The sequence below is a fragment of the Telopea speciosissima genome, chromosome 1, assembly GCF_018873765.1.
Source record: "Telopea speciosissima isolate NSW1024214 ecotype Mountain lineage chromosome 1, Tspe_v1, whole genome shotgun sequence".
Taxonomy (NCBI): Eukaryota; Viridiplantae; Streptophyta; class Magnoliopsida; order Proteales; family Proteaceae; genus Telopea; species Telopea speciosissima.
The window spans coordinates 4,988,495-5,001,189 of NC_057916.1; the positions used below are offsets into that span (position 1 = coordinate 4,988,495).

General features: G+C 38.9%; 2 protein-coding genes across 2 annotated transcripts; both read right to left on the reverse strand.

Moving 5' to 3' along the window:
- Positions 1 to 1,114: 1,114 nt before the first annotated feature.
- On the reverse strand, positions 1,115 to 5,493 carry LOC122662198 (phospho-2-dehydro-3-deoxyheptonate aldolase 1, chloroplastic-like). The gene is made up of 5 exons (XM_043857780.1): positions 4,894 to 5,493; positions 4,508 to 4,785; positions 3,754 to 4,030; positions 3,128 to 3,373; positions 1,115 to 1,549 (listed from the first exon to the last, which is right to left on the reverse strand). The coding sequence occupies exons 1-5, from the start codon at positions 5,437 to 5,439 to the stop codon at positions 1,283 to 1,285; spliced, it is 1,614 nt and encodes a 537-aa protein (XP_043713715.1). The 5' UTR covers positions 5,440 to 5,493; the 3' UTR covers positions 1,115 to 1,282.
- Positions 5,494 to 7,511: 2,018 nt separating this feature from the next.
- Positions 7,512 to 9,140, reverse strand: LOC122646771 (MDIS1-interacting receptor like kinase 2-like). Its single transcript, XM_043840372.1, has 2 exons — positions 8,318 to 9,140; positions 7,512 to 7,887 (listed from the first exon to the last, which is right to left on the reverse strand). The coding sequence occupies exons 1-2, from the start codon at positions 9,138 to 9,140 to the stop codon at positions 7,580 to 7,582; spliced, it is 1,131 nt and encodes a 376-aa protein (XP_043696307.1). The 3' UTR covers positions 7,512 to 7,579.
- Positions 9,141 to 12,695: the final 3,555 nt, after the last annotated feature.

Consider the following 12,695-nt stretch of genomic DNA (forward strand, 5'->3'; position numbering starts at 1 on the left):
AATCTGCTGATATGTGTGAGAGGAGTTGGACTATCACTTCTTGTTTTTCTCCCACCAAAGGAGGTAGAGCACAGAAAGGTAACATACATATGGTATCACAGACCAACTTACCTCTCAAGGTGAGGAGGGCCTAAGCCCATTCTCCAGAGAAGTGGTGGATTGGCCTAGGAGTTGGCCAACACTTGCAAATCTTCTTTGAGAAATGACACGGTAAAAAAGAGTTGGTTTATGTCTTCGAAGGCACTCCAGCTAAGGCAGCATTTAGGGATAAAAATGTTTATCTGCTGAAGGAAAACAATGTGCCTATTTAGGCTATGCTTGCTTTCTTCGTGTTTAACTTACCTGTATCATGTTATACCCTAGCATTTAGGGAAGGTTCCTTACATTAAGGGTGGAGAGGTGTCTATTGAGTTAAGGTAAACAGAGGTAAGGCTAGGCTGCGTACATTTCTACGTTTGAAGTGTTTTTTTATCAGGAGGAGTCAATCCCTTGACCTCTTGGGGGCGATGCACTCAACTGGCATGCCATCAACCAACCGAGCTAACAGTTGTTTGCAGCATTTTTTTTATTAGGAGAAGTCAATCCCTTGACCTCTTGGGGACGATGCACTCAACTGGCTCTTAAGTCTTATGGGCTTGAAAGTCCCATTATAACTCTTTTATAGGGCAAGGGTGCAAAAGGTTGATTGGTTGTGGCCAAGGATTTAAGAATCAGAATGGGATTGTCCAGTTCAGATCTCGATCCGATTGATTCGAACTGACCCATTTGTATCTTATATCTATTATCTACGGTTAGGGAAGATAATGGCCGATTCTGTCACTCCAATTCGAAACGGAATCAAATCGGAATCAGCTGGACCCGACCAATTCTGATTCCTGTTCTTGAAACCTTGGCTGAGGATCAAGCCTTGAGCTTTTGGTAGAGGAAATGCAATCACACTAGTCGTCCCCCCCCCCCCCTTCCCTGTCTTTTACAAGAGGTGTTTGCACTTCCTCAAGCTGGTGGGTAAATCCAAGGTCATGTGCCACCTAATACCCCCCCCCATACACACAGATTCTTGATTCAGTTGTTGGCCCATAACAGATTTTGAAAGAGTAGACCTTAAAATGCTTTCAATTTCAATGCATAATACCCATTAATTTATTCCTCTCCACTCTCAAATCATCACTTGTTCTAAAATACACACATTACGGACGTAAATTGAACTGCAAAAGCCGCAACAAATATATTGAAAGGGTCACTAATGAAGAGAATAGAACAAACATAGGGACCTTTAGAATTTCTACAGGCTTAAGGAACCCAGAGAGGGCTGTGATCCGATCCTCCTCTTTCTAAGACGTTCGGCAATTATGAAGGCGAGCTCAAGAGATTGAGATGCATTGAGTCTTGGATCACAGTGGGTGTGGTAGCGAGAGCTAAGATCATCGAAAGTCACGGTCCGTGACCCTCCGATGCACTCTGTAACATTCTGCCCTGTCATCTCAAGGTGAACACCTCCCGGATGGCTACCTTCTTGTTCATGGACATCAAAGAATGCCCGGACCTCAGCCTGCCAACACATATGTTGTTAATATGATGATTGATAAATTTGAACTTTTTTTTAGAACAGAGAAGTACAGGGGTAACCAATTATATTTTAAATTTGAGCAAGGTTTAAGAACCCAGAATCAGCTATGGGATCCACTTCTATTGATTCCAATTCAAATCAGATCAGAACCTGTCAGATCCCTATAGATTGGAATAGAGAAAAAGTACAGATTTGTATAAATCTTGCTACAGGAGAGAGGTTTAATTGATTTTCTGCTATTTTACAGACTAAAAGAAGGAATTTGAAAATCCAACGCATTCATGGCTGATTCAAAGAGGGATTCAGAAAACAAGCATAATCGGAATCAGGATCATCTGATTTTGATTTCAGCGGATTCTGATCTGATTTATGAAATCATTAAAAAAAAGTGAGAATTTAGAATAGTTAAAGAATAAAATTCATAGCCACAGATTTCCTGCTTCGCATGCACATCTGTGTCAAACTTTTCTCACCAACCCAGTAGACCTTTTTCCTTGATAAAAAACCTTATCTATATTTACATACATCATTTTCTGAAGTATCCTTTTCTTGGCAATTTTTTCTTGGCAATACTCTTCTTGCATTGCTACCCTCAAGGCTGTAAAGTATATAAAGGTAATATATATATATATATGACAAGGTTGGAAAGTGACACTAATGGACCACTCAAAAGTATCTTATTAAATGGGACTTCTTTTACCAAAAAAAAAAAATTTAAATGGGACTTCTTTGGATACGATTGACAATACAAAGGAGGCAATGATTGGTGGAGCGAGTTTTCAATCAAGAATTTTGATGGATCACTGTTAAGCAATGACCTCTCAAGGGTAACGGGTGCTTGAAAGTGAACTCCTAAGTTCTCTAAAGTGTGAACATAAGGCCAATTAACCAATCTGGTAAATACTTATCAGGAGTTCAGAAGAGTTTCTACAAAACACCACTCTCAGACTTCCCACCTACCCCCTCCTCCCCAAGTGATAAACAATAAACAAAAACATCACCACCACCACCAACACCGAAATATACTGGCCATCAACCATGACGGTAACTCCTTAAACCACTGCTACCATTCGATGTTGGAGAGCAAAACCAAGTGGCCCTGTCTGGATATTCAGATACCCAATATTTGAGAATTGGATTAGTTTCCACTGAATCAGTTGACAATGACAAGCATATGGTGGGCATTTCAGACACCTACTTGGCTAATTTTCACACCTAACTCCCACAATTACAAAAATTGAAATCTCCATCGAATAAGTAGGTGTTCCAACTCGTACGAAACATAAATGCCATGACGTCTAGGCAACCCAAGACGTTGGAGAGAGCCTGGCCATCAAGAGGACTAGGCGGCACCTAGGTGACACCTTGACAACTAATGCTATACTTGTATGGAACAAGAAAGTCGTTATAATAAACTTAATTCTAAGATATTAAGCAACTATTCTAAAATCATGGCAGTCAGAACTCAGAACTCCTTTGATCCAAACTAAGGCATGCAGCCATCAAAACAAGGGGGAAAGGAAACAAATCAAATACGTAAAATATTCAGCAAGAACAGACCCTGATAGCATCGAACGGGCGAGTTTTGAGACCACAAGGAGCTTTAATTGTGTTGCCGTGCATGGGGTCACTAACCCAGGTTACAATTTGCCCTGCCCTCCGAATGGCTCTGATCAGATGGGGAAGCTTCACTCTCATGTTCTCAGCTCCCATCCTAGCAATCACAGTAATTCTCCCAGGCTTGTTCTGAGGATTGAGAATCTCGATGAGCTTAACTAGCTCATTTGGATCCATTTTATCACTCACCTGCATTGAAAGCACCAAATCACTTTCTTTTAGCTGACTCCATCTTTATTAACACACCAAAAGAAAATTCATATAGAATCACATATTATGCCTTATGGAGGAAAGCCATGTAAAACACCACCTAGGTGGGATAAAACAGAGAACTTACCTAAAAGGAAGCTACATAGAACTTAAACAAGTTGAATCAATTCAAGAAACACTCATGAATACAAAGTTCAGACGATTAAGAGAATTGGCTCAACTGTATGTCTTATGGACTAACTCTGATAAAACGGATCCATTGCAATACAATTGGAACCAACCTATCTTGAAAGCATGTCTAACACGGGATTGGATTGCCCAGAAATTGATTCAATCAAAGTCAGACATTTGTAGTATACCTTAATACCAAGAGGATTGGCAACTCCTCTTAAAAATTCGACATGGGCACCATCCAGCTGCCTGGTGCGTTCTCCAACCCAAAGCATATGAGCAGAGCAATCATAGAAGAGGCCAGAGGTTGAGTCTTCCCTTGTAAGAGACTGCTCATAGGGTAGTAGTAAACACTCGTGGGATGTCCAGAACTCGGTCGTTGTCATGATTGGATGGTCTGCGGTGAGTCCAGCAGCAGTCATGAACCCTAAGGCCTCATCCACCCGGTGAGCTAGTTCTCGGTACCTGTAGAATCAGCCAAACAGCTAAGTCACAATCTAAAAGACTGAAACAGTTGAGGACATGGCCCAGTTGCATCTAGACACAGTAGTCGGCAGTGGGCCCGAGTCCATAAAACTTCAACTATTGGGAGAAACCAGGCAGAAATTTCTTTGAACCGTCCAAAAAATAGGAGACCAAGAGATTAGAGGAAACGTCTGATACCCTGATACGTCGAAGTTGATTCAAAAGACTATTAACCAAGTCATCACATTGCAGATCAGACCTCAAAGTCATCTCGGAAAACCACAAACACCAAACGAAAAGGACCCAAAAAGCAAGCTTTATTGCTGGGAACTTTCCCTATACTTGAATCAGCAATTCCCGAAGGATTCACCAAAATGACCAAACTGAAGGTAGAATTTTGCTTTTCCAAAGGAAACAGAGAATAACAAAATCAAACTCATACGCCACAATGGGAAAAGGGAAGTTGATTAAAAAAACCTGTCGCCTTGCTCGCTGTGCTCCGTGAAATCGAGATTCCACTGGGTGACTCTCTGCATGGCGGCATAACCTCCGGTGGCGAAAGCCCTGAGAAGGTTCAGAGTGGCAGCGGCTTGGCAGTACGCCCTGATCATCCTCTGAGGATCAGGGGTTCTAGACTTCTCGTCGAAGGCATCACCATTCACATTATCACCTCTGTAGCTTGGAAGCTTAACTCCGTTCTTCTCCTCAAATGGATCCGATCTGGGCTTTGCAAATTGACCCGCCATTCTTCCAACCTTTAAAGTAACAATGCACAAATTTTCAATTTCCATCTCTATCACATACAACACCACCCAAATCTCATAATTGGAGAAAGAAAGAGAGCGTAAAAACAAAAATCTAACCTTGATGACGGGCATTTGGCCTCCGAACATGAGAACTGCACCCATCTGGAGAAGGATACGGAAGGTGTCACGAATGTTGTTGGCATTGAACTCCTTGAAACTCTCCGCACAATCTCCTCCCTGAAGAAGGAAAGCCCTTCCCACTGCAGCCTCTCCGAGTCGCTCTTCCAAGTTTCTGGCTTCTCCGGCGAAGACGATGGGAGGGAAGGATTCGATAGTGCGGAGAACAGATTCAAGGTCCTCCTTGTCCGGGTACTCGGGAAGTTGCAGGGCAGGCTTGGATTTCCAGCTATCGACGCTCCATTTACTAGGGGTGGTGGTGGTCTTAGGGATCACCGTTGTTGCAGTCTTGGAGAGCTTTTCGGCGACAACGGGGTTCTTGGCGGGCTCTGCAGCATGGACGGCGGAGATGGGTTTAATAGGTCTGGATTTAGGTTTGGTTGGGAGGAGAGGGAAGGAGGGTTGGTGAGGTTTGGAAGTAGAGAAAAGAGATTCGGTTTGGAGGAGGGATTTGGTGGACGCAGCAGAGCTGCTTGCGAGAGCCATTGTTGTTCTTTACCTTTCCTTTCGATCGCTCTTCCCCTTTGGAAGATGGCTTTGGAGAGAGAGAGAGGTGATGGGAAGGGTTTTTATAAGGTTTGGGGAAAAGACAGTAACGGAGGGGCGTTTGGTTGTTGGAACGGTGGAACTGAGTAGGGGTTAGTTGGGATTATATTTCTGGAAAGCCAAGTGGCATCGCAGGGCGGGAATGACCCCATTCAGGGGTAGTATCGGAAATCCAATTATTTATATTTGAAAAACAAACCTTAGAATGTCGAGAAAAAAGTATAATAAATAAAAATCAGGATGTTTATTTTTTTGGTAAAACAGTCCTGATTTTATTTTTATTCTCATAGAAAAAATCATGATATTAATAATGATTGATTTATATGTTTTTCTATTTCTAATTTATAATAGGATAAATTACACATTACTCCTGATCTTCAAAGGAAAATCAGGAAATGTTTTTTTTTTTGGCAAAATAGTCATGATGTTATTTTTGTTCTTCATAGAAAAAATCATGATGTTACTAATGGGAGAAACCATTAGTAACAATTTGTTAGCAAATGGTTCGATGTCGGGCCTAGATTGATAATAATTTGGGTGTTTACAATACTTGGTCATAGCCCAACCGATGGACACCCATTTGGAACCAATCATGACCAACCATTTATAACTTGATTAGTTCGTTTATAGCTTGATCAACTTGTTTATGATCTCTTAGTAGTTTGTTTATAATCTAATTAACTCGTTCAAAGACCGATTATAACCCTAATAGTCCAATTAACTAGATCACGATTAAGGACTAGCAACCGACATCGATACAGAACATTAAATTGGTGGTAATCGATTAGACCGGACCAAAACCAATCAAACCTACCCATTGATACCCCTGATTAAACCAAAACTTTCCTTACCCAGTCAGAAAAGTTCCAAGAGCTATTGTTTTTTTTATTATTATTATTTTTCAATACAGACTCCTTGAATTATGAGAGAGCAAATTTCTGATACAGTCCATTCCGGGCTGGATGGGCTTTATTTATTTATTTGGTATCATATCTATTAGTGGATGGGCTTTTATCTGTAATCACTGAGAGTTGCCATAAATAATAAAACAAAAAAATAAAATGTTAAAAAACAGAACTCTATTATCAGAAATTTAATTATGTAATCCTACCAAAAAGGGTCCACAAGCAATTAGTTAGATACCAAATTTCATATCAGTCATTTACCAAAAAATAAATAAATTTCATATCAGTCCATTCTGGGCTGAATGGGCTTTTATCACTGAGAGTTCCTGGAAATAATAAAAATAAGAGAGAGAGAGAGAGAGAGAATTGTAATTCTAATATTCTATGAGTAGAAATGTAATTATGTTACATGTGTTACACATGAAAATCTAGGGATACATAAGCTATAAAAACTTCTTGAACTTTTTAATAAGGAAAGGATAATCAGCCCATGCGATGCACGGGAGGTACATGTGCGTAGTGACATATATATTGTGGAACAAATGTTATTTTATTTAGGGGAGATATTCAAATTAAAAATTATTTATATATTAGAGAATAAATTTGATCAAAAGGTCAGGTGGGCTTCTACAAATGTGGTGTGGCATAGAGGTGCCATTGCCATCCATTAATTCTATGGTCACATGGATTGCAATTAAGACCATCGGATTTTCTTATCGCTTGGGCTAGGAATCGCAGCCCGTGGGCTGGGCAATGGATGAGAAATCCCAGCCCAAGGTCAGATGGGCTGGGTTTGGGTTACAGATTTGAGCTCAGCCCAGCCCGGTCAGGCCCAAGACTCAATAAACAAATTTTTATTAGGAACTATTAATACATCATTAATAATAAATTGGGAATATTTGTTTTTAAAGAACAAGACTTAATGATTACATACTAGTTGCAATAAACCATAATCCATTCTAAAGAACAAGTTCCATGATAAATTCATGCGACAAGTGCATATAAAAGTTCAACTTCGGAATATCCAGAAAATGATTCAATTTAAGATTGAAACTAACAATACTTTAAATACAAGAGGAAAACACCTTAATTAGAAGATTCACTTCCATCAAACTTTATGGATCTGATTTTATTTCGAGACTCCATAATTGCCACAATGAAATTAAGCAAAAGAGTTAATGATGAGGGTTTGTACGATTTCCTAGTTCCTGAGACACGTATTGCATAGTTGGACGAGATTTTGGATTGGTGTGCAAGCATGCAATTGCAAGCATCATTGAGAAAGTCAAATCTTGTGCTACCGATTGTGTTGGTGATTGGAGACGTGTGTCTAACACATCATGTAGAATTATATCTTTTCTGTTTGGCAATGATACTGAAGAGATGAGTTCACCCGGATGTCTTCCCAAAATTATCTCCAATGCCAGGACCCCAAAGCTATAAATATCGCATTTTTCTGTCACAACCATTGTATAAGCAAGCTCTGAAAAAATTGAAGAAAAAACAACAAATTCAGCTTCTTCATAAAATCGTGTGAGCATATACAAATTCAAAGAATACCAATTCAAGAAATATATAATCATAGACAACAAAGGAGGTAACCGCTTTTCTTTTATTCACTTCTTTCTTTTTCTTTTTTTAAATGAGATATAGAAAATCAAATACTGAGATAATAAAGAGATGACAAAAATAACCATCAGCTAGAGGGGATAATTATCAAACCTGCAAAAAATCAATGGGGGTAGCAGTAGGTAATCTTGTTTGGATGTTTTAGCTATTTTTGATAGGCCTGTTTGTTCCTATGATGAGAGCTTGATATACTTTTTTTTTGGGGTAAAAATGATTGAATGCTCTAAAATCTGTGTCAAATGTCAATGTACTTAATGGAAAATGATAAATATATTGTAACTTACCTGGAGCAATATATCCAAATGTGCCTACACGTATAGTGCGGTTGGATGAATCAGGATTTAGAAATTTAGCAGTTCCAAAGTCGCCGACATGAGGCTCGAGATCTGCATCCAACAAAATATTATTGCTTGATATGTCCCGATGAATTAGTGGCGGCATGCAGTCATGATGCAAGTAAGACAAAGCATGAGCGACTCCTCTGATGATATTTAAACGTTTCCACCAATCCAGTTCCACAGCTTCAGCTTCGATTCCAAGAACATAAGCTAAGCTTCCCCTTTCTATGTATTCGTAAACTAAAAATTTGCATCTTGGATGATAGCAAAAACCATAAAGCCTCACAATGTTCCGATGTCGTATTCCTGTTAATACATTTATCTCATTAGTGAAGCTCTCAAGGTAGGCTTTCTCTTCAGCTTCTAGGCGATGAAGCTTTTTCACAGCTACTACTTTCCCTTTAGGTAACTTTGCTATGTAAACGCTCCCATAACCTCCAGTCCCAATGCAATATTTGATGTCAAAGTCTCCTGTCACTTCAATAATATCACTATATGCAATTGTCCCGTCGTAGTTCCATATGGAAAATATATCTCCATTTTTTTGTGCTCTTGTATCATTAATGGTGGAATTTATTGAGTTATGCCTGAAGAGGAACAGGACAGCAACAACTACAAGTGCAACAAGTATGATACTAGAAAGAGATATAATGATGGAAATCTTGACTTTAAGCCTTTTGTCTCTGCTTTTCCTCCATGTATCCAATGGAGCTTCAAAATCATTGTAGGAGAAATCCAAATCCATGTATGAAAAATTGTGTTTCCCCATCTGTGCAGGTATTGGACCATGTAGCTTGTTGTGACTGAGATTAAGTAGTGTCAGTCATTCTAAATCTCCAATTTAGACAGGGATTGAACCATTCAACGAATTGTTACTTAGATCCAATTGCTCGAGATTGGTAAGATTCCCCATTGTTCGAGGTATCGAACCAGTAAGCTTGTTGCTACTTAGGTCCAATAGGCGGAGATTGGTAAGATTCCCCATTGTTGGAGGTATTGAACCAAAAAGCATGTTACTTCCAAGGTCCAACTGATGGAGATTTTTGAGGTATCCTATCTCTTGAGGTATTGAGCCGTTGATACTATTGTTGGAGAGAAAGAGCAAGTTGAGGTTGCTCAATTTAGCTATGGTAGGGGGGATTTCTCCTTGGAGCATGTTATTATGAAGATAAATGACAGAGAGGTTTCTGGTCCAACTGCTGAATAGATAACCATCAATTTCACCACTTATTTGGTTATTAGAAACATCCAACTCAAGTAATTCGGTAAGATTAGCTAGTGAAGAAGGCAATTTGCCTGAAAGAATGTTCTGGCTTAGGTCCAACTTACTTAGATATCTTAAATTCCCCATTTGAGATGGAATTGAAGCAGAAAGCCTGTTACTTCCAAGTGCCAATATAATGAGATTTTTGAGATATCCTATTTCTTGAGGTATTGAGCCGTTGATACAATTGCCAGAGAGAGAGAGAACGGTGAGGTTGGTCCAGTTGGTGAATAGATATCCATCATCAATTTCACCAATTATGTAATTATTAGAAACATCCAACTCAAGTAATCCGGTAAGGTTAGATAGTGAAGAAGGCAATTTGCCCGAAAGTTGGTTCCCAGAGAGTATAAGAGAGGTGAGTTTGGAAAGCGTACCGATGTTGTATGATATGCTTCCATATAATCCAGTGTCAGTGAGATCGAGATAGAGTAGATATTGGAAAGAGGAGAAATTCAAATTGTCGAGCTTAGCAGATATGAAGTATTGAGGTAGCCTTATCTCTGTTACTCTTCCAACTGCATTGCAAGTTATCCCACTCCAATTACATGGGGGGCTTAATATTGTACCTCCATCATCATTTGTAGTCCAAGAAACAGGAAAGTAGCTATCACTGGCTTTCCAGTTGAGTAGAGCCATGGCTTCTGGTGATGATGATGATCTAGATGCTACTACGTCTACTGTTGCAGAGCTTACAGTAGTGGTTAACAAAGAAGCCCATACAACAACAACAACAACAACAACAACAACAACAACAACAACAACTATTATTTCCAATACAAATCCAACCAAGGACGACGACGCAGACGATGCCGCCGCCATGGGAACAATTATATTTGATTCTGCTGTAATGCTCTCGCTCGATCACTGCTCCTACAAATAAATGATGATCATCCCTGCCATGCTTGCTTTTTATTTGTTTCAATTTTCTTTTAAAAAGTAGAGGTTGAAAGAGACCCACCGCCTTAATTGGAATCTAATTAAAAAACCGTGTTTCACAAATCCAAAGTTGCGGTGGTCAAGTCATAATACCATCCAAAAAAAAGTTGTGGTCTTTAAGTTGTCCCTGCCGTAATAATATGATATATTATTTCAAATCTCAAAATCTGGCATTTTTTTTGGACCTTCCTTATTCTTGAGTCAAAGTCATCGAGGTGTGTCTCGAGTCTCTACTCTTGAGTCTTACCCCTCCCAAAAGGAAGGCAACCCTTTTATGTGGTAATTATTCAAAACTCACTATTTTCATCCAAGTCAAGCTAAAGTCGCCATTCTTATATTTTATCTCTTATCCCTTTCTGTGTTTTTTCTTTGGGAATATCTGAGATTAGCTATATATGTCTAGTAAAATTTTGCAATCTTCTAGTTGTTTCATTACAAGAATACACAGATTATCCCTTAATTAAGATGCTAATAATAAAATGCATTTTGAAGTGTGGACATGAAATCTTTAGATTGAGACAAAAATTACAAAGTTTCCATTTATGTCGATGCATTACAATATCTCGTAATTTCAATTTCACAACAACAAAAGATTAATTGACAAGGTATTTTAATTACATGACCTAAGCAGCTTAATTAATTAACTTGGGATGTAAGGTGAAAAATAGATAGAGAAAATTATGGCATGAGTCATGAGATTTATTCATTCACCCCAGGCCCTAATGCAATCTCCCTGCCTTTTGGCTTTTGTGAGAGATATAGAGTGGTGGGAAATGGACCCAAAATTAGTTGGATTAATCCATTGGGCTGATTCTTGCAGGCTCAAAGAAATTTCACCTACCAAAACTTCCAGATGGAGGAGCCATTTGTAGTTGTTGGTTTTTGGTTATTTTATTCCATGCTTTTTGATTGATTGGCCCTTCCCTTGTTAAGCCATTCAATTAGACTTCAAATTTCCATGTCTGAATTTTGGACCTAGAGCCTGCTTAGTCTTGAGTCAAAGTCATCAAGGTCTCTGCTCCCACCGTGTCATTTTGCTTTGAATGATACTCATAGAAATTGCAATTTTTTTATTTTATTTTATTTTTTTTCTGATCACATTTCTGGATCAATAATTCAATCGTGTCAAGTCAAGGCCTTTGCACATGCCCTGATGTGTTTTCCAGGTTATTTAACTCAACCAAGAATTTTCCACACTAAATGGGGTCAGATTCCATTGTTTGACCTTTCAACCCTGTTAAAAAATTGTCTTCTCTGCCTCTCCCTCCCTCCCCCCATCCCCAAAGAGACAAAACGTTGAAAGTCAAGGCCTTTGGGTCAATTAAAACTGGAGTAACCAAAGTTAGGTGAGGAATAGTCCGAGTTGAGTTTATTGGTCCAGTGTTGTGTTTTTGTTATTTTGGATGTACTGCGAATGCAACCTTTTGTGGATGGCTTTGGATTCCTGCCTTTTGTTGAGGCTGCGTATCTTGAATGTTTGTGTCAATTTAAGTCAAGTTAAAGCCATTATTTTACGGATTAAAATCTTCTGCTGTGCATGGATCTTGCGGTGCATTACAGTGCAGGCTTGAGAGATCAATATATGGATGATGCTTCATTCAACGGTGTGAGTTCAATTGATCCAGTTGGATGTCACACTGATCTATGTATCGAGCTCTCAAGCCTGTACTGCAATGCACCGCAAGATCGATGCACTGCAGAGGATTTTTTTTCTATTATTTACTTTCCCTCTTTTTTCTTGGTAAAATTTAACATTAGCTATACCTAGTAAAATTTTGCTATCTTTTATTAATTTATTACCTAAGATGCCATTAAAATGCATTTTGAAGTGTGAACAAAAATTCTTTGTGTAGGATCCTGACACAAATGCTTGCTTTCTAGATGGGTTCAAACCCTAATCATTTTGGGGGAAAATTTTTCAGTTTCAACACTAATTGATTTGGGGAAGATGAGGGCAATTTGGTCATTTTCTACTTTAATTTTGGTGTATTTTTATTATAAGGGCATTTTGGTTATTAGATTCCCTAAAACTAACGTCTAACGTCCCAAATTAACGGATTGGACCACAGTGCTACAATGTTTTGAAAATAAAGGGGAATTTGCAATTAGAAAAATTGTAAA